Below are 22846 nucleotides of genomic sequence, written 5' to 3'. Positions count from 1 at the left end.
ACGAAATGACCATTAAATACAGTATTTCTCTTACATGGAGCCGGAAAGGCTAGACAATGACGGAAACTATTGATGCAGTTCAGTAGCTTAGGAATGCAGAGAAGGAGGACTGAACTGATAACTGAAACTATAACATACTCTTGGCAGACTCAGAGGCAGAGCCAGGCTGAACCGGGCACTGCGAGGCAGGAAGTAAGTGAAGGGTCGAGGATACAGGTGGGGGCTGTATCGCTCCTCAGCGAGGGCTCAGGAGACAGGAGCTGAATCTGGTGTCCAGGCCCTTTTGAGGCCTAGAAACGGGGACTTTATAATGAAATAACGTGCACACTGAGAGACGTGGCAACGTAGCTTTACATAGGCCTGATATTCGTAGTATTCACGAGGACTGGAAACTGACATACTAGAGGTGGACACAACTATAATTGCGTCTTGAATCGAACATAGGGAATACATATGCATATTAATCATGCACACATAACATATGATGGATGACACGTAGGGACACAGATCATGGCAGAATTTACTTTTCCACATACCCTCCTTGTCACTACGTTTCCATCAGGAAACATCAATATTCATGATACCATCTATCATTTCATACAGTATCATTTGCTCGTCTCGAATTATCCTAGAACGGGATTTAGAACGGGGCTTGGGACTAGGAATACAAGAGGTAGCACAAATGCCGCAAATCGCAGGGCCACATTGTATACAGAGACAGCAGCTGAATATGATCGCTACTGCAATACCTAGGAAGGACAATATTTTCCATCCCCATGCGGAAATTATATTCCAGAACCAACCGGACCATGTCCAGGTGCCTGGATCTTGGTGTATCAGATGGGCAATTTTATGGAGTCTGGTTATAGCTGAATAAACAGACGGCGCGTTATTTGGAATGAAAATGCAGCAACTAGATCCGATGACTCTACAGGCCCCGCCCCTATCGGCCAGTATGACGTCAAGGACGAGACGATTCTGTAAAACGACAAATCTTATAGCAGATTGCTCTTCGGTTAAGTTACCTAGAGCAGAGGCAGTCTCATTTACTACAGCTTCAAGGGTTCTTGTTAACCTACGGATCAGTTTACTATTCTGGATAGGTCCTATAAAGAAGAAGAAACCTCTATTGAAATCTGTATATTGTTCTAGAGCAGTTTCAGTATAATCGACAATTGGGGACTCCCTTCTATGTCTAATGTGTACTAGATGTGTGTTTCTGTGATAATCAGATGGGGCTAGGAAAACAGGTGGCAGTAGGAAGGCAATGTAGCAGGTTCCCTCCCAATCGAGGGGCAGACGAACATATGCAGTTTGACCACAAATAAAATAAGAATGACGTGAAGCTTTGAAAATAGATTTCCCACTGTCACTATACTTGACAATAGTAGTACAATCACTATGTCCTACATGTACAGAACCATAATTTCGGACACATAATTCGCCTTTGACTGGTAATACTGAAATAGCAGGTAAGTCTGGAGTAGTATCAGACTGAACATTCAGGACCATGAAATTCGAAGAATAGTTACCTAAATTATACACTTCATTTTCTAGATCTAAACCTGTTCTGTGGGGGAGACCTTGCTTGTCTGGGAAACATGTACTGTTAAGAAAAGACATATCTGTTGAGGATGACGTTAACGTGGACCATGCTCCACACGAACCATTATGTGAAAATGGATAAGGAAAAAGTGGCAGAACTCCCTTCGGTGTCTGGAAAGGGGGGAGTCGACCACACACCCAACAATTAGTGGCATTGCTGGTCTGGTGTGAGTAATGTAACATGCGGATAAAGGAATTATTTCGCATAGCGAGGCGGTAAGAGAGTTCATGGGGAGGTAGGTCACTAAACATGTGCTCTACAGTAGCATTAGAAGACATATTTACATGAGGAACTGGAAGATACAGGTAAAATGCATAACTGGTGCAGGAAATCATAATGCTGAGAAATAATATGAAACTTAGAAAAACGATACATCGGATTGAGTTTTGACTGACTCTCTCACTATGGGGGTCTATTTTATACATGTCAGAAACAGTCTAACCGTTTCACCTAGGGGAGGACTTAGACAATCAAACTGACTGACTTATTTTACTAGACCGGAGTTTTAACTTATACTCCTGTTGCGGAGTTTTCTCTAACAGGGGGGGTGTAGTAACATTGTCTTTTGCGGGACAGTCCTTAAAAAGGGTGCTTTGGCAATCCTTCAAATCCTGGGAAATGTTCTTTAAGACGGGTTTCAGTCCATAAAACTTTTTTATATGAGAAAGGTGCACCCAGCCTTTGCGACCTTCCAACTTCACGGCTGTACGGGTGGTGAGGAGGACCTGTCTGGGCTCCTTCCAGCGAGGCTCCAGCGGACTTGATCTGTCAAAATTCCTCACCAACACCATGGATCCTGGAACGATTTCATGCGGTGCCACCTCGGTATTGTCTGGAAATGCGGCGGCAACCTGTGAACGACATGAGTTGAGGGCAGACATCAAGGAAGCTAGGTAATCTGTCAGCATATTACTTGAAACATCGGTAATACTTCGGGGTCTAGGAGTACCCCACATATTTGGGGGGCGGCCGAATACGACCTCATACGGGGACAGACCTGATCTGGAATGTGCGACCATGCGCATATAAAATAAAGCAACTGGTAGAGCTACCAGCCAGTCCACACCTTTTTCTTTGCATACTTTGGCGATACGGATTTTCAGAGTCTGATTATGTCTCTCTACGAGACCGACTGCTTCAGGATGGCGTACACAATGAAACTTCCACTGGTACCCTAACAACAGGGAAACGTGCTTCATGAGTTCAGATGAGAATGGCTGACCGTTATCAGAATATACGACTCTAGGGAGTCCATAACGGGGGAAGAACTCACGAACCAACTGCTTGGCAGTGGTCGCGGCTGTGTAATCTGGGACTGGATATGCTTCTGTCCACCTGGACAAAGCGCATACAACTACAAGGACATACTTGAAACCTCGACATCGCTCCATCTGAATATAATCCATCTGGAGGACTTCAAAAGGGTGGTCAGGAGGCTGGAATCCACCTTGTTCCACCGGGACACTTTTACCTGGATTAAACTGACAACATATCATACAGGTACGGACTTTCTGCTTGGCTGCAGCTCGTAAATGCTTGTTGAACCAAATGTTCTGGATACTGTCTAACATAGCTTTTTCTCCTAAATGTGCTGGACTATGTGCGGTATTAATAATGACTTGAACCATGGAGTCGGGGAGAAACCATGTTGCTCTACCCTTCGTTAACCATCCTTGATCTGTCTGGACCCCTCCTTGTTCGGACCATTTCTTGATTTCTTCGGGAGTAGCATGTAACTGTATGTCTATGACATCTTGAGTAGGGTCCTTAACTGTCATACATGTAGTCGGATCTGGAGTATGTGTCTGATTAACTGGAATGTCTGGAGTCTGTGCTGTAAGCTTGGCTGTGCGATCTGCTAGATCATTACCTTGGGAAATAATGTCAGTAACTTTCGTATGTGCTTTGCATTTCATGATAGCGATAGATGTCGGTAAGTGTATGGCATCTAACAGAGCTTGAATAAGGAGACCATGCTGAATCTTGGTTCCATGAGAAGTCATGAAACCTCTCTCCTGCCAGAGCACTCCGAAGTCGTGTACAACTCCAAATGCGTAGCGTGAATCTGTGTAAACATTAACTTTCAAGTTCTTGGCGTGTATGCAGGCTTGTGTCAGAGCAACTAGCTCTGCTGCTTGAGCGGACAGGGTGTCAATACGGTGTGTCTCAATAACTTCAGTGTCAGTAGTCACTGCATACGCGGCGACTAGTTCTCCTGTACTAGTTCTCATGCATGAACCATCCACATAAAGTGTCAGGTCGGGATCTGGTAACGGAGTATCTGTCAGATCTTGTCTTGGCTTTGTCGTAATGTTAACTACTTCCACGCAATCATGAGTGGCTGGATTTGAATTAACTGATGGTAACAGTGTAGCAGGATTAAGGATGTTGCAGCGTCTGATTTCTATGTGTGGCTGGAATAATGTCAATTCATAACCTGTTAAACGTGCAATTGTCAAGTGCTGAGTTTGTGTTCGGTTCAAAAGCACTTCCACAGAGTGTGGAACCTGTACTGTCAGGAAATGTCCTAAGACTATGGAATCACTTTGCCTGATAGCTAGTGCTGTGGCTGCAACTGACTTGAGGCACGCAGGCAGTGCCTGGGCTACAGGATCTAATGTGCTCGAAAAATAAGCACATGGCTTGTATTGTCCTGCTTGATCTTGTGTGAGAACAGATAATGCTGTACCTTCGCGTTCAGTAACGAAAAGTGTAAAAGGCTTACTGTAGTTCGGTGTCGCTAGAACTGGAGCTTGGCATAAAGCTTTCTTTAACTCATTGAAACTAAGTGTATGTTCAGATGTCCAAGGGAGAACAGTCGATACGGCTGCCTCCTGTGTCGTTAACTGTATCAGTGGTTTGGCTAGAAATGCATACTGAGGAATCCATTGTCTGCAGTAAGAAGTAAGGCCGATAAAAGCACGTACCTCCTTCTGGGTCTTGGGCTGAGGAAGACTCGCTATTAACTGGATACGGTCTGGTGTCAACTGCCTACCCCTCTTGGACAGCAAGTGTCCTAAGTATACCACTTGCTGGACACAGAATTGAAGCTTAGAAGGGGACACCTTGTGCCCCATCTCGGCTAGGAAATACAAGACTGTAAGGGATGCTTGCTCGCAAGCACGTTCAGAACGGGCTGTGATCAGTAGATCATCGACATACTGGAGCAGGGCAGTGTCAGTTGGCATGTGAATGTTGTCTAGTTGTCTCTTAAGTGCTTGACTGTAAATACTAGGACTTTCTGTGAAACCTTGAGGAGCTCGTGTGAATTTATAGCTCCTTCCATTTAAACAAAATCCGAAAAGGAACTGGCTGTCTGGATGAATGGGAACACTAAAAAACGCGTTCTTGAGGTCGATTACAGTAAAGAACGTGGCTTCGGAATCAATGGCTGTTAATAGGGAAGAGATGTCTGGGACAACTGGGTACTGAGGAATAATACACTTATTAAGCTCTCGTAGGTCAATCACTAATCGATATACTGGGGGTGCATTTGGATCAGTACGTTTCATGACTGGAATGATCGGAGAATTACATACATTGGAGTCAGTTTCTACAACCACTGCTTGAGCAATAAGCTCGTCAATAATTTTGGATAAGGCTGCTACAGCCTCAGGTGGCAATCTGTACTGTCTGATTCGTGGTAACACTACACCTGGCTTGAGAGTCACACGATAGGGTGTGATTTGCATGTAACCTACATCAGTTGGACCTTGCGCCCATAAGTGCTGTGGAACATTAGACAGTCTTGAATCAAAATCTCGTAATACATAGTGACCCTTAAAGTCACGTAGGAACAATCGTATTCCCTCTGGGGAACAGCATATAACTGCACCTAACTCTTTCAGTGTCTTAATGCCTAATAGATTTTCTGGACATGACTTAGTAAGTAACAGATCAGTAGTGCGGGACAATGGACCTACTTCTAGAGAAACTGGCTTTGAGATCTCATTTACGATAGGCTTTCCTGAAAATCCAAGGGAAACATTTCTTGAGCCTGAGAGCAGAGCCCCTGGAACTTCGGCGTGACTAATTGTGGTCCTACTTGCCCCTGTATCAATCAAAAACTTTCTGTCTTTCCCTAATACTTGACTATGAACATAGGGACCTTCTTGATCTACAGGTATCTCGATGAGAGGCAAGCCTACCTCCCTCTCTAGGCTGTTTCATGAATACGGTTGGTACTCTGGATACTCAGACTGTGCATACTGGTACATCTGCTGTGTGACATGCTGTGTTGCAGCGATAGGCTGCGGTGCTGTAACTGTCTGTGGTGCATTCTGTAACTGAGGAGTCTGTGAAACTTGTTCTTGTCTAGGCGGACGTGGTCTTTCTTTAGTCTTACCAGTAGCTATGTTGTGTTTCAGAACTGCACACTCGTTTATAAAATGACCTGGCTGTTTACAATAATTGCAATTTCCTTTAACGGGAGCTGCAGGATGACTGGCTTGGTTCGGACCCCTCTTCTGACTGTCTTGAGGAACAGATTGTGCAACTAGTACTTTCATTTTCGTGTCTTTCATACGTTTTCTTTCATGTTCTTGCTCTTCTCTGATTCTATTCTGGTGGTATTGGAGCATCTGCAACATCTGGGACGGGGTATTAGCTTGCCAGGTACTTTCGACTTTCAGAACTCGATTTTTAATTGGTGAACTTGAATTCTCGACTAATTTAGTAACAAAAAGGTGAGGGTATGACTCACTACTTGTCTTGAGGCCACTGTTGATGCTAAAACATTTCTCGAATCTAGAATAAAAATCACTAATATCTTCGTCTTGTTTCTGTTTACAGGCTGAGATTGCATCCCAGTCTTCCTTTTTAGTTGTTAATAATCTAGGTAAAACTTGTATTAATAATTCTGGTAATTCTTTACATTTATCTCCGAGACCGGTACCTGGTACTCGTATCTTATCTTCAGCTTCTAGGACTGCCCAATCGATCTTTTTCTCTCCCACCTCCCAGTCTTTTTCCTTGAGCTTTTCATACACCCCTGCGGGCAACAGAACCTTTAACATTTTAATTATATCTGGATACGTGTATTCTCCCATACGGAGCATGTCTTTTAATTCTCTATGGAACCCTGCTGGATCTTTATCATGACAGGGAATTAATTTCTTCATCTCCAGAAGTTCCATCTTTGTGATCGGAGTGTATACAAACACTCGCTGCATTTCGCCACCCGTTCCTCTAACTGGGTGGACTTCTCGTAACGGATTCTGTCTGTCTATGTAAAATGGTTTACTTTCTGGGGGTGAGACATGAACAAAATGCGGGTTCAGAAACGTTCTATATTTGTGGCGCTGTTCTAGAATGACACTAATTAAATCGGTACCTAGACCTCTCCATCTACACTGGAGTAACTCGTTCAGGATATCATGTAACGGACCTGGATCAGAATGTTGACCCTCATACAGAGTAATGAGGTGCTGAATCATATACATACCCACCAGTCGTTGCTCGGCTGGGGGCATTTTCAGAAACATCTGTGCCACTATTTCGTCTGGAAAAGTGGTAGAATCAGTAATCCATCGGACTGCTGATCGGGCTAGTTCTTGTTCATGCATAGTACTTAACTCACTGTAACCGATTCGTGATTTCAGAATGTGATCGGTAGCTTGAAATACTTGTTCTAGAGAACCTTGGTCTGGTACTGGATGATGGAAAGTAGACTTGGGTTCTAGACGTAAATGGCGATCTGGAAATCTAGGTTGTCCTACATACGCTATTCTGGCGGAATTCTCGTCGTCTATCTCTTCAGTATCAGAGTTACTTTCTTTCTCGTTTACTTGTGCTGCTTTACGTTGTTCGTGTAACTTTATTATTTCTTTACGGATTTTCTTGTACATACTCTCCATAGCACCGATAGTCTTATGCTTACCCTCGGCTATACTATTACTCCACTTCATCAGGGCTTTCATTTCGGCCTGATTTTTGGACGGGTAATCTTGTTCTCTTATTAGACAATTAATCAGAAACTTTAATATCATGAGCTGGGTCTCAGCTTTCCTTTGGGACATGACATCACTAATACTTTCTGGATCTTCCCCTGTACGGATGAAACGATATATTCTGTCTAGGTCTTCCTTCATATCTGGTAGGGTGACTAGACACTCGGCCACATTTCTTACGCGTAATGAATATAAAACCATATCATCTTCGCCTGGGACTGGGTCATAGCAGCATTCGGCAAGGGATTTTCTTATTTCTGCAACAGACAGTCTGGGCGTACGTTGTGACGCTTGCATATGTAATTCGGCTGCCGTTAAACGCTTATGTGGCGGCGGGGTTCGAGGAGGACCTCCTCCTGCGGCCCCTAGACTAGAATCATCAACTGATGCTTTTCGTCCTGGCAGGGTGGGAAATTGGAATGCGGGCTGGACTTGTATGGCGGGCTGGACCGGGGGGACCGTAGCAGGTGCTGCAAAGGGTGCCCCGGTGTCTGGAGGAACGGGAAGTGCCTGATTTACAGGGACTGGTGGAGCGGGAACAGGATTTGCATATTCTGGGACTGTGTCGTCCAAATAGGACGAGATGAAAATATCAGCTGCGGTTGGTTTGTGACGTAACTTGATCGGAACTAGTGGTGGCGGAAAATTACTGGATGCCTCCGGGGTCGCTTTTGGCAAGCCCTCGGCAAGAAGAGGATACATACCCTTAATGAGGGCATTCCTCTGTCTGTCTGACTGTTCGGCTTTGACTTGTTCACCTATCTCGATTAGTTCTTTTTCTTGTGCATGTTCCGAGGATTCTCTACTTAATTCTGACTTTCTGATTTCTTTTTCGGTTCTTTTATGAGCTTCTTTACGCCATAGCTCGATGGCATCTTTCTGTGATTGTCTGGCTTTCTTTTTCCATAATGCCTCTTCTACTCGCATGATGCACTCGGCATCCCATGTACCCGATACGGGCCATCTATACTTTTCTTCTAACTGTTTTGTATACTCTACCCATAAATCTAGATATAGTATGGCACTTATGCCATGCTTCTGATACATAAAATGACCTGGACTGTCCCTAGGCGGGACTGGAACTGCTTCCTCTAACAAACCCTTTCTAGTTTTTAACTGACGTAATTTTGAAAACAGCGGCATGACTGAACTATAATCTGGACACAATACAATACACAATAAACACGAAAATCACTTCTCACTCATACCACAACATCAAGATACATGAAGAACATTATGAATAACAGTTCGAACAGAATACCACCTGGAATACTGGCTACAGGAAAACAGAATGCATGAATTTTTCTCGAGAACTGAACTGACTAGAACAGAAACTAGATGCACTGCTGAAACAGTACGAAACTTACCGGTCTCAAAAAGAGACACGTCAGGACCCGCATCCACCGAAGTGGACACTTCGTTTGTGTGTCTGGGTACCACCAACCCACGGACCAGAGTCAATTAGATTGACCCTGTCTAGATACTACCCCAGTAATGGTACTCACCGGGCAGCAAGAACGGAAAGCCTCGGACTGGACTGGACTGCTTCGACGACGACGGACTTCGGACTTCAGTTACGGGTGGACCTCCGGATACCTCGGACCTTGGACTCTTGGCTTGGGCTCTGGTCGGGACTCGCCGCATTCCTCCACCGCCTCGTCTGGATGCTGGACCGCCTCCTCCGTCTCCTCCGTGGGCCTGAGGGATACTTGAAGCAGAAATATCTGCACGTGCACGGTATGGTTCCGTCACGGCTGCAGAGGGTCAGGGGGCCGGCGTGGCTTCACCGGCGCGTGGGGAAAGGGCAAGTCCCTATTCGGGCGCCATTTTGTGGTAAATAAATAAATAATACCCTATTTTTGAATGTATAAATGAATAACAGATAGCTCAATAAATAAGAGTCAAGATTCGAGGTAGTAGGAGTTTCGCAGGTTTATTACAGCATAAAGGACAGGAACAGGACAACCTGCATAGGAATAGGATGGCAGGGCCCAGCAGCGCTGCTGGTGTCAGGATCGGGACAAGGGAAAAGGAGAGCTTTTTTAATAACAGTGCATGAGCATATATACATAACGCAAACACATAGCATTACATTGCAATAGGCGTAGCAGTGGGTGGAGCAATAGGCGTGACGCGTAGCAGTCGCGAAAGATAAGGGTGAAAGTGGGTGTAACAGGGCGTATACATAGACATGTGATGCAAACGTAACAGAATATGTCATGAATGGGGCGGAAACCATGGAGGGGGCTACCTAAGGAGCCGGGACCTCTAACCTGGTGGTGCGCGCAAACTGGCAATGACGTATCACTAGGAGAAACTGGGGGCTATGAACTCTGTGCTAGGAGCAGAGACTAAAGTCTGGAGAGTCAGGGCGACATGTACCTAAGCAGTATCTAGTATCTGATGTTTAGAGAACATGTTGATATAAACTAGAAGTCAGGAGGGGAAAGGCTAACAGACTCTAAGACTGGAGCATGCATTATTCTACAGGTAGCGCGTGATGAAGAATACGAAATGACCATTAAATACAGTATTTCTCTTACATGGAGCCGGAAAGGCTAGACAATGACGGAAACTATTGATGCAGTTCAGTAGCTTAGGAATGCAGAGAAGGAGGACTGAACTGATAACTGAAACTATAACATACTCTTGGCAGACTCAGAGGCAGAGCCAGGCTGAACCGGGCACTGCGAGGCAGGAAGTAAGTGAAGGGTCGAGGATACAGGTGGGGGCTGTATCGCTCCTCAGCGAGGGCTCAGGAGACAGGAGCTGAATCTGGTGTCCAGGCCCTTTTGAGGCCTAGAAACGGGGACTTTATAATGAAATAACGTGCACACTGAGAGACGTGGCAACGTAGCTTTACATAGGCCTGATATTCGTAGTATTCACGAGGACTGGAAACTGACATACTAGAGGTGGACACAACTATAATTGCGTCTTGAATCGAACATAGGGAATACATATGCATATTAATCATGCACACATAACATATGATGGATGACACGTAGGGACACAGAACATGGCAGAATTTACTTTTCCACAGGCCGGGGTGGGGACTGCCAGGGACCGGGATTAGTGTTAAAGGTTAGGGAAACTTTTACTACGCATATGGTTTTATCATACATGCTTTTACACCAAATTTTGTTGTAAACGCAAGCGTGATAAAGGCATATTCCTTGTAAAAATATGTGTGGTAATGGTTTGCGTTGTAATGGCATTTGCATTGTAACACATGCATGGTAAAGGCATGCGTTACCACGGAATGTGATTGGACGCCACACAACCGAGGCTACAACAGATGAGTTAAGCAAGGCAGTTCAGCAACACAATAGGATAGTGAAATGTACTAAGGGGCTTCTAAAAGTGGTTATCATTTCCTTAGCCTGTCAGATGAGACACCGGTATTGGCTTCATTGATTCTCCTTTTGCTGGAAAGATAACCTGGATCCTGACAACTCAGGGACCCTGGCCAAGTTAACCTGCCTGAGATTTTGTTCTGCAAATGGTACTGGTGTGGTAAGTGGGCAAGGCAGCTTAAAACTGATGTGCAACACGTTCTCTGAGGTCAAAACAAGAAGTGAGACGAAGTCCTCATAAATCTCTCCTTCAGGTTGACAGCTAAGCCATGATCTTCTATTACCATTTATCAGTAAAAAGAGCCTGAAGCGAGAGGGTGAGCTAAGTACAAAGGCAGTCAATGGTAAAGAGGAAAGTCATGGAAAAAACAAGGATGCCCAACCTGGCTCAGTCCATAAAGACTACTTAGAGCCCTGGAGAAGATTTTTAAATGCAACAAAGTGAAGATCGTAATTCCAGTTCCCTGAACGAAGGGCAATGATTCAAAGAGCAATGCTGCTGTCTCCTGGACAGATACATATTAGTGATTGAAAGATCCATCTGCCTTAGAAAGTGCACAATAGACTAGCATTACAAAGTAGCCAGATGGAAACATGCTGGGATTCTACAAAACACATAAGTCACACAAAAGTCATGCTCGTCAGATCACTTGGTGCAGAGAAAGTGACCAAGCTTAGAGCCTGCAACCAGGGATTCTGATTAAGAGCAGTGAGTGAGCAAGTGATGAGAGGTTACCCAGACTTTAAAAGAAAATTTCAATAGCATGAGCAATATTAGAAACATGCTTCCAGGCATATAAAGGAACCAGGGGGAGGGTAGCATAATGGACCAATGCAGTTGCTTACTAAAAGCTTGTAGTGAAACATGAAAAATAGGAATGAAGTTTTTTTAATGCAAGTAACTTCACCAGGGCAATGGGGATACAAGATAGGACCTCGAAAAATGGGGACCCAATAATGTGAGTAAAAGCCAAGTTACAAACCTACTAGTTAAGATATATAAGATTGAGGACATGGAATTCAAAAGAGAAAACCTAGTAAGAGGGACTTTGAGAGGCAGTTTTAGAATTGTTGCACTGCCAAAATGTGAATGACACCAATTGACTTATTGACTCACTATAGGAAACAAAAGCCTATTCTGAAAAGAAAGGTGCAGGAAATGCAGATTGGATAGAAAATGTGAAATATTGAAGCACATGTGAACAGTCATAGGTAATGGTTCACTAAAATTATCAAAGGAGTTACAAAAGCTGACCTATTACTTGATTGGGATAAGATGCTAACGTGATAGCAATATTCTAAATTGCTGGGGTTGCTGATTTTCATGTGCAGTCATCCCAAGGGCATTAAACATGAAACATTGGTGCAAAAACGTAAAAAAATTAAGAGGCTAGCCAGAATCTTAGGTACTGGTGCTGGGTGGACTCAAGAAGGAAGATTGTGGGAGCTATGGTTAGTCAACTTAGAGGAGACATCATGATAACTGAAAAGTTGAGGGTGAGGCCATTTATAACCAGAAAATTAGAAACCACCACAGCTGAGGTGGTTCAGAGAGATGAAAGTTGGACAATGATTTGCAGATGTCAAGAACATCATATAGAAATTGGCCAAAAAGGTTTGATATCACCAGAGATTTTGGCACCACCACCCTTGAAACAAGTGGCTAAAGAGTGAGTAGAAACATCCAATCAGAGCTTAGAAGACACACCCACACCATCTATTGGGGGAAGAAAGATTAAACATATGATATAGTTCAAGTTCAGAAATTTGTATAGCGCACTACTCACCCAGAGGGTCTCAAGGCGCTTGGGGGAGGGGATATGATATGGAACATCATAAGTGTGATCTGTTTCTCCAAGAGGCACAGGATGGGTTGTGCCTGAAGAGCTAAAAGGTACATGCAATCATTATTATTTTTTAAATATTTCTTTAGAAATTCACATAAGAAGTTACACGATTATCACTAAGTAAAATTCCTCTAAACAAGATTGTGTCAACTTTCAGCTCATGCTGTTGCATCCAGTTATTTTGGTGTTTTATCTCACAGAAGAATGAAGTTATTCAAGTGCTTTTACATACCATGTAGAGTTAAAGGGAAGGAAAGAAGAGCAGAGAGACAACTGGAAAGATAACCACATATATAATGTAGCACAGGCCTTCTTGACTCTGCATAAACTTCCCTCAGGAGACGCTCCCTGATGTTACATCCCAGACCTAATGCCATCCCTAACTTCCCATGAGACCCCTTGCTAACATCATAGAGATGCTAACACTGCAATGTCACCCCACATCCAAGCACAGCCTGCCCCAAAGTGTCATCGCGAAATTGGCCTCATTTAAGGCATAACCTTACCCAGCACATGGAGTGGGAAACCCACTGAGGCAACAAGGCCACATTGAACCATGTCTCCTCTAACTTCCAGCAAGCTCCTCTCCTGAGCCTGGGTACCAGCGTGGCGATCCGAAAAGAATAGGAATCTGTCTTTACCCACCTGCTTCTTCCTCCTCTGTAGTGCTGCATGAAGGATGCAGTCTCTTCTGTCCTAGGATGGTACCAGCTTCATGACCGTGCCACCGGATGAGGTACTTACTCCTCTGATTCATGGAGGCAGTCCATATATTTTATGGACCCTCCTTGTTGACTCTTTGCTCACTAATCAAGTCTTGGAGACCTTCCAGTCTTTTTTAATCTTTCTTCACTATCACCTCAAAAGCCCCAGTCTTGTGGAATAATTGCTCCCTCTGAGTAGTGATATAGCACAGTACCAAGTTCTCCTCTCTAGAAAGACATGTTCAGGAAGCCCCACTTTGACACCTTCTTCCTATTTGTCTTCCTGTCTTTATCAATAAAATAAAAACGTCTTCCTTTTTCTTCTTCCTCTCGTCCACCTATTCTCCTGGGCCTGCTTCTGCTGCCAAGTTTTCTTCTTTGGACTCTAGTTGGGCCTCTCTGTATTCACTCTTCTGTGAGATCTCAATGTGTAGGGGGCCTCAATACAGCCTCGAAAAAGAATTCAGGGCTTGGGTCCGGATCACCTCAGCTTGTTACGTCCCCCGTTCAAGGATCAGGCTGTTGTCTTCCAAGATAAGTAACCCTCCTGCTTGCTTCTACCCCAGGCACCTTCCTCTCAAATGCAGTGTTCTGTTGGTGGTCCTGGTCAACTGCGGTGCTCCTGATGTCCAGCTATACCCTGGATCTCACTGAATTTTGGTGCTTCCTCTGTTGTCCCTGGTCTCTCATCTCATGGGACAGTCTGAAATGGTTGCTACTACCACTCACTGCTGGTGCTATGTCTCTGTGTGTCCTTGGGGATAGGGCCACGGTATGCACATCCTTGCCTGTGGTGTCACGCTGCTGGATCCCACACAACGGATTCACCAGTGGTGATTTCCTGCCTGTGTTGCACTGTTGGACCAAGAGTCTCAAAACTGCCCCAAGGTGCCCGCTAGGACGTGAAGAACCATACCAAGATCAGTGCTCAAAGTCATAGGGGGTCATCTTGGGGTGCTGTAGTCCCTGCCGGTGAGAGGTACGTTTAGTGTGTATCCAAATCACTTAACTTGTAAATCCAAAAGGTAGCTGAAAGGTGGAGGGTATATTTACTTAGTTTTATTCAACATATTCCAAGGGAATGCCCACTTGGGTTATGGTGGGGTGCCATTCATAGCAAGACCAGATGCTTAAGGTCGATAAGTAACAGTAATAGATAAACTATATGGCAAACCTGACTGCCTAATCAACACGTGTGCTTCCAAAATAGACAATCTCAACTTCTTCTCCGGCATTAGAAAAAATGCAAAGAATTTAGAGAAGGTTTGCTGAAAGGAGCAGCCTGTTTGCTGGACGTTTTTCTTGGCCATAGGGCAGCATGCATTTTTGTATAGCTCCTTAATCATGTAAGTACCATAGTAGTATTTAAGGATTTTAAGCTAGGTGGTGAAGAGAGTAGTAAGGGGGATAGGAACATGAAACGGACCCCATTCCAAGTGTTGTTTCTCCACTTGTAAACTACTATTTGTGGATATATGAGAGTCAAGATATAGCATTGTGTTGCTGAAGTTTATGCATAATGCATAGTTTCTGCAAGATGCTCAAGGCTTGCCCAATAGATATATGGATAAAACTGCCACTCTCTGTGATGAAAATGCTCCCACTTAGTAAAATGGTGCTATCTACTTAACTATTTGGTGATCTAGATAAGCGAATGCTAGGAAATTGTTGTGATGATCAGCGAAGGGCCATCACACAGACACTGGGATGACTAAAGCTTAAACCCTAAAGCAACACTCTCCTTTGATGGAAGCATTCATTTATGCTTTGGAGTGTGTGCAGCTAACGTCATTGTGCTATTGTAGGTGAGTTTCTCCAGGTATCTTTTCCTGTGATCTACTGTGCGTTGATAGGGATGTGACAGTTGTACCAGTTATAGGTCTTGTCCCACTATGATTTTCTCTGTTCCTTGTTGGCTACATATAATTGTAACATATAAATATTTTAGCTTCCTCTATTAGCTTTTCTCAGAACAAAGCTGCTTTATGTCTCGCCTACTGCATAGTGTAAGCTGTGGTTGCGAGAAATCTATGTTGGGCTTATCGAGAACTGACACGGATTTGCAGTGCAACCATTGTTTACCACTGGTTTGCTTCGTCACTCTAATTTTCTTGCTTCTAAATGAATGGCTGTTCTAGCTTTTTCGCTTTGTGTTCATCCCTTCCCTATAGCTTATGCTCTTTACCATCTTGCATAGCTCACTTTGGAGCAACTTATTTTACTTTTTGGTTAAGCAGTCCGTCGGAGTGCATGTAATTTTTAGCTCTCTCCCTTGTCTGCTCTCTGCTCCTAAATGCCTGCCCAGCACTCCGTTTTGCTCTCTCACATACGCTGCTTTTTTGTCTACTTGTATCCCTGCACCCGTGCTCAGCATTGCTGTCTCCCTCGTATGCTTCTTCACCTTTTTGCTCTCATTCTCTTTTGTATCTGCCCAGCCCTGGTATGCTCACACACTTACTTGCGCTTCTACCACTAATCCACAGTGCTCCTCTCTCTAACGTGCTCTTCTCTGCCCAAACCCATGTGTTGCAGTCTCCCTGATGTGCTCCTTTTCCCCCCTCCTCAATTCAATTGTTCTTTTATTGCCTCTACTCAATCCCCCCCTCCCACCCCCAGCCACAAGGCCATTTTGCCATTTTCTTTGCACTGGTGTCATTCCAGTGGCACTCATGTGTAGTGTGCATGTGTGTGAGCATGCATACTCACACAGCCATGTGGGACGGAATGACGTGAACCCCAACATCGTCGTATCATCATGCCTTTTTTTTGTTTTTGGCAATGCTGTAAAGTATTGGGAAAGACGTTGTGCAGCATCACCATAAAACAATCGCCAATGCTTTTTTGTAGAATGATACTTTACATGTTGTTACACTTTATTTGAAAATGGCATTCTAAGTTTTTGGTTTGTTGATGTGTAACACCTACTAGTTTTGCTGTCTGTAATTCAGGTGTGGGTGTATTTTGGCCCTGTTGTTTTCATTGCTCGATGCCTATTTATTTTTGTTGTGGACATTGTTAAGTAAATGTGATGTAAATTCCAGATTTGGACATCTGTTGATTATGGCAAAGAGAATGGAATCTACACCTTCTTAGCTGTACTATGTGTGTCATTTTATTTCTGCTGGTGAAGTTTTTTCTACCCCCAACAGACAGAGAATTAGACACATAGGAAACAGCGAAGAAGATGTTGATAGACTTGTCGGTGGTTCTTTGTTTTTTTGGCGATTTAGCACCTAATCAGTTGGGCCTAAAATGTTATTCTTGTGTTCTACAAAACTCTTCCTACAAAATATATTTTCCTTACTATGAAACTTTAAAGATGAAACCCAGGAAGGAGTATGGTACTGGTAAGAAACAATCCATACTTCTTCCACTTTTTAAAATCTTCGTTTGAGAATGTCAGTGCGGAACAGTAGTTTTCATAACCACTGTGAAATACGTTTTACCAGAGTTGCCTAATTCTAAGCATTGCTGTATCAATTTTGTATTTTTTAGGTAAAAGACATCTTTGAAGCCTCCCCTTTCTATGTAGGAGATGATTGTGTCACTATTATGAATGGGACTGATGAAGGTATGCTTCCATGACAGATGTGTTGTATTTTAAATATTAGTTCCTTATAACTCATTCAAAATATACGTGTTCTTGTCATTTAAATGTTTTACTTCTAGTTTCTGATGTTCTTGGTTCACATGTGGAGCAGAACTTGTATATGTGGTCTTTGATGCTAAATGTGTAAGCAAGGATTAAATGAAAATCTTTCTGTTATTATATATTTGTTTTCTTTAGACATAGAAAATACAGATTACATTAACTGGATACATATATTTTATTTGTATTTTTAAAAACAAATCTAGCTAAATTACATTTACAGGGTGACTGTTTTAACGTAACCCTTTTCCCCACATCCTCTGTGAAGAACAAACAGGAAACGTGCTGCTGGCTATCATGTGAATGAGCTCATCTCTTCACAAACTGATAGAATCCTAGCTGTAGCTCTGATAAGGGATGTGCCTTCTACTCCAGTCCCCATCACTTCGCTGTTTTTTGGCAGTTCTTCGCCTGACTGACAGGAAAGATGAGACCTAAGTGTATGCAGTAACTCAGCCTCGTTCCAAGACTACATCACTTGCACATCACTCAAATTCAGTTCTTATTTGTCCACTTAGTAAAACTATTGCATGGTCCTTGGTCTCGTCACAGCAGCCTTCAAGCGTATTTGTTTTCTGGTTTTCAAGGAGACCTCCCACTTGAGCCCTTGTTTATCACTATGCAGTTTGTATCCACATTTGCTATGCTTCATAAGTCTGTCTAGAAGGATGGCAACTCTTGAGGAGCATCATCTTTTGTCTAATTCCCACAGGCACCCCAATCAGTACATAGGTTTTCCATACGCTTCCATCTCTATGCTGATGACACCCAGATTTATCTAGAAACTACTTCTCTCAAAGACATTCAAAGACTCAATGATGTACTGAGAGACATCCAGGACTGGCTGACATGCAACCACCTTAAACTAAATCCCGACAAGACGGAGATACTCCTCTTCTCGAACAAGGAAGAGAACCCCCAAATTGCGGAATGGTTAAAAGCCATTGATGCGCTCAACGGGAATCTCACTCTAGCAGACTCTGTCAAATCTCTAGGCATCACCCTAGACCCAAAACTGCACATGACGAGACATATCAAGAATTCGGCGAAAAGTGCCTTCCTTAACCTCAGACTACTGAACAAAATAAAACCCTTCATTCCGTCCAGTGATCTCAAACAGGCCACACAAGCACTAGTATTGTCTCGACTGGACTACAGGAATACAGTCCTCTCTGGAGTTCCTAAAGTACATTTGGCTCCCATCAAGACAACGATGCATGCGGTTGCCAGAATGATCACTGGTATCAAGAAATTCGATCATATCTCACTCGCACTCAGAGAACTTAAGTGGCTTCCAGTCCAAATGCGAATCAGTTGCGAATCAGCTTCAGAACAGCCTGCCTCACCCATAAAGCCCTTCATTTTTATCCAAACAAAAGAAATTGGAATTCTCCCGCATGAATCGGGTCTGTTGGCATATATGCTTGCAGGAAGCACCCATATTAAGGGCTATAAACCTCTCCCTCTTTCAGGGAGGAAATACACTTATCATACCTTCTTCAGAGAAAAGGCGAAGTGGTAAGTATCTCTTGCTCCTGTCTCTGAGTTATCCTCTTTTAGAAATGAAGCACAAGGAGTCAGTTGCCCCTATCAGTGTATCTCTCATCTGCTGGGATTGTTTATAAAGCAGAGCTACACCCGGGTTCCTTAAAACATTAGGCACACACAGTGATTGGTTATTTATCATTCACAAACTAACTATAAAACATATGTATCAGAATTATTTTAATAATGACTAAATCTCAGCATTTGTAACTTAAGTCAGTGCTAACCCAAGGAAAGTCCCAAATATGTTTTGTCACAAATCCCTATTCCTAAAATCCCTAACTATTATTCAAAAATGTCTTTACCCATATAGTTACATCACTGTAGCACCTAACTAATTTACAACATGGTATCTTCCTCTTAGATGCTGGCCATGTGTCTAAGCCCTCCATTTTGTAGCTGCTCTTTATACCTTAGCTTCCATTGTTTTCTGTGGAGAGGGGACACTCCTGTTAGCACATTTGTTGCTACATCTTTATGCAAACAATGCTCTCTTATAGGACACAAATTAGAGACGTAACAACTTTGCTTCGTTCCTAATTAATTCTGTATAAGTTGAGATGGCTTTGTGGCTGCATGCACCATATGCATCTCAGAGAGAGACTCCTTCGCTGTCTTGTTTATGTAAACATTTTCAAAATAGCTTCAATAATAACTTCATGACTATGGCATTACCATTCAAATAGTTACTTTTCTAGGCCCTAAGCCTAATACACGGATACTCCAGGAAAGCTGTGCTCAGCCCCTTCCTGAGCTTCATAGGAAACCTACCTTGTCATTGAGAGATAAGGCTTACACCTAAACCTGCCTCCCTTGTGTCCTTATAGCTGACCTGTCTCAAAACTCAGTGGGAGGGACAGATACCACAGAATTGGTTTGAAGTGACCACTTGGGATGTTTTGCCCATTATCTTACCAATACCTCTGGGTGGGCACAGGGAACTCTGCACAGGCGAAGAAAGGTACTGCCATCTTGGTTTTATGTGGAGTGATAATTGTGGAATAGTTTACAGCAAAACATGCGGGAAGTGCTGCAAAAGTGGGTAGGGACACCCCTGGGAATGTTTACCCCGTTGGTTAGGGAGTGGCCATGAGTTGCACCCCACCTCAAGCTTGCACTGGCCATAAATGTGGCACCCGCAGTACCCTCCTTAGAACAATGCTGGCCCTGTGAAGTAGAAGTAGGACTGTCCCTGCTGTTGTGGCTCTGAGGAGAAACCTAAGGGCGGGACCTGTTCCTGCATGTACCCAGGACCTAGAAGTGGACTTCAAAGGCCAATTTGCTAACCTGCTGTTACACTGCAGCAACTCAAAAGATGCAAGAAGGCCATTTTCTTGAAGAGCCCAGCTGACCAAGTTTAATTCAATCTCCCCCAAACCTCTCTGGTGGTTTCTACTTGAGTGAGTTCTGATCTCTAAGTAGAGTCCTTTAGGTCCTGGACCCCCTAGCTAAGCATCAGAGTCTACTTCTCCTTCCTAACCCTAAACAGTGATACTTAGATACTGTTTCAAAGATGTGTGCCTGGAGAACCAACAGAAGATGGAACCTGCCAGCCAATCCACAGAAGGTGCATCAATGGTGGGCCTGACTTCGCCACAGCTCCTGCTGCTTTCTACTCCGTAGCTCCCGCTATGTTCTTCTCCTCAGCTCCCACTACATTTTTCTCTGCACTACCAAATTCGATTCAGTGCACTTGACGCCAAGGGTCAAACCGTCTCCGGCTACAGTCTGCAGGGTCGCCCGGCTGAAGGAATGCGACTTCCCAGAAAAGAGACTAAAGGCCTGATTTAGGGTTTGGTGAATGTGTTAATCCATTACAACTGTGACAGATATTCCGTCTGCTGTATTACAAAGTGTCCTAGGATATAATGAACTTGTAATCTGGTGGACTGGATATCCGTCACGTTTCTAATGGATTAACCTGCCGGCCGCCAAACTCTTAATCAGGACCTATGGCTGAAGATTGAAAACTTTACCAGACCCCACGATGAGCTACAGTCGATTGACATTGATGGCTTACAGGGCTCAAGCTCTGGACTTTTCTATTTTTAGCTTTCCTGCACTTGTGGACTGCTTCACCGAGACCTCCTTCTTTGGCAACCTGTCATCGACATCCTTGTCTCCAGATCCAATCTGCTGCCTTGCCCTGCTGACTACTCTGGTCTCGGGTGAACAGTTGCCCCTGTTGATGCTTTTTGGCATACTTAATTCAAAATGTAAAAATGCATATCCATGTTCCCCTTATTGGATTTTTGTTGTTTGGTCTCATTTTGTTCATTAAAATATTCTCTATTTTTGTGAAGTTAGAGTGAGGTGTTTATTGTGTTTTGTATGTTCGACTTTTTAACTGTTTTGGTACTTCTAAATGCTTCACACATTTTCTTAAGTTAAGCCTGTCTGGGCGGTGCCATAACTACTGTGGGTTGAGCTCAGGTTTAATTTACTGAAATCTCTAAAGCACCTAACAAGAATAGTATCATTATTACTTGTTACTTGTGGTGAGTAAGCATCCACGCCAACCAAGAATCCACTTTCTCACAATACCACAGCAGTGTTTATGTAAAAAAGTATGTCTCTGTTATTTCCATCCCTCGCTTGTCAGTTTAGAGCTGGCTGAGTCCACAGTTCCTCTGTAAGATTATCTTCCTTTACTCAAAGTACCTTCTAAGCTGATGGAGCCTGAACAGAGACAGCGTAACAAGTTATGTCATGTCAGTCATAAGTTTTCCTCCCTCAAGACAGCAGTCAAGATGATTTTCCAATTGTGTTGGACCAGCTTGACAACCCTTTCCCTCATGTCAAGTCCCACACCCATTTGTAGGAACAAGTATTCAAACAAAGCAGACAGATGTGCCATATTGCCCTTTTAGTTTTTTTTCCGGCCTGTCCTTTGTTTTTCCCTTACTCACCTTGACAATAAGCAAGTCCACTGAATCAACTTAACTACCTTCCGAGAGAACTGTGCCTATGGACTAACTTGGTTGTCCATTTGAAATCTAATTGTACAAACTTCAACTAACCTTGGAATTAAATAACAGTACCCACCAGGGATAATCTTCAGTAACAATTCCACATCTCTTGATCACTTAAAGGGCTTCTTAACTTCACCCTGAACCTTCTGTCAACAGTTACGTGAATTGCAGTTTTCAGCTGTCAGTGTTTATGAATGTAATTTGCTGTGTCAGGTGGTTAATCTGCAGATTCTTCAGACACACATACCCACACTGTCACACAGCCATCCTTGATTGCCGACTTGGGTTAACCTGTTTTGTTCTGGAAAGTTATGCCCTCTTTTGTTAAAGGAGGACAATTATTATTTTTTCTATTAATAGAAGTGCTGATGGAGGTAGCAGCTATAAACGTAGTCAGACTGAACACTGGAGTACAGGTCATTAAGAAGGTTGAATTGCTTGGCATGTCAGAGAAATATTTTTCATGAGAAATACAAATAATCTTAATTTGCAAAATCGTCTTCGCCAATAAAGTAAAACCTTGGTGCTGTGCAGTCATCCACTTAGCATCACTGGAAGCAGTGCAAATGACACTCCTTCACTCTTTTCCCTCACCCACACCATTCATTTTCCCTGTTCCTGAAATATCAGGCTTGAAACTGTCAATGCCGTGAGAAAGGAAAAGGAGGTTCAGAATAAATGTAAAATACAGTAGTTTCGGGGACTAAAACGCTGGTTGATACTGCCTTTTCAACCATTTGTCAACCGTCTTCAGAGAACTTGCCGCCTGTACCTTTATTTTAGGAAGTCTCTGTGAGCATGGCCCTGCAGTTTAATACGTCATATATAGAGTGCAGGAACATCATTCAGTAATACAAATCCTCACTTTTAACGACATGCCAAGGGTGAAGGAGGCGGGGTATATGTGTTCAGGAACTCATACTTATCTTCCCATCATATGATTTTAATGCGTGATAGTAGGTGACAGGAGTGACATTTTGGGGGCCCGATGTTGTGCACGATGGCCAGAACACTGCAGACTTAAGAGTTTCTTCCCCTCGCCTCCAAATATAATCATGAAAGTGGGAAAAACTGTCCCAAAGTGACACAATGGGATGAAGGAGGGAATGTTAAGAAAAATACAAAGGCAGCTCACCTTCAATAATTCTAACTGAGATGTGTGTGACTAGCCTGAATCAACCTGGCAGACATCAAGGGCCTTTGGATTCAGTTATGGCTG

The 22846-nt window shown here is 43.5% G+C and overlaps 1 protein-coding gene across 5 annotated transcripts in view; it reads left to right on the top strand.

The window, feature by feature from the left end:
* ENTPD6 (ectonucleoside triphosphate diphosphohydrolase 6) overlaps positions 1 to 22846 on the top strand; it is a 480760-nt gene that overhangs the window by 130931 nt on the left and 326983 nt on the right. For all 5 annotated transcript variants that reach the window (XR_013596224.1, XM_078649068.1, XM_078649071.1 and 2 more), the window contains exon 5: positions 16957 to 17032. Coding sequence is in view for 4 of the 5 variants with exons in the window: in XM_078649068.1 (XP_078505194.1) it covers positions 16957 to 17032 (76 nt within the window). In the remaining variant the exon portion in view is untranslated. The remainder of the gene's footprint in view (positions 1 to 16956; positions 17033 to 22846) is intronic.

This window comes from Lissotriton helveticus, chromosome 6 (genome assembly GCF_964261635.1).
Source record: "Lissotriton helveticus chromosome 6, aLisHel1.1, whole genome shotgun sequence".
Lineage (NCBI taxonomy): Eukaryota > Metazoa > Chordata > Amphibia > Caudata > Salamandridae > Lissotriton > Lissotriton helveticus.
Note: the sequence above shows the minus strand (reverse complement) of the source record. Positions and strands in the feature narration are given on the sequence as shown.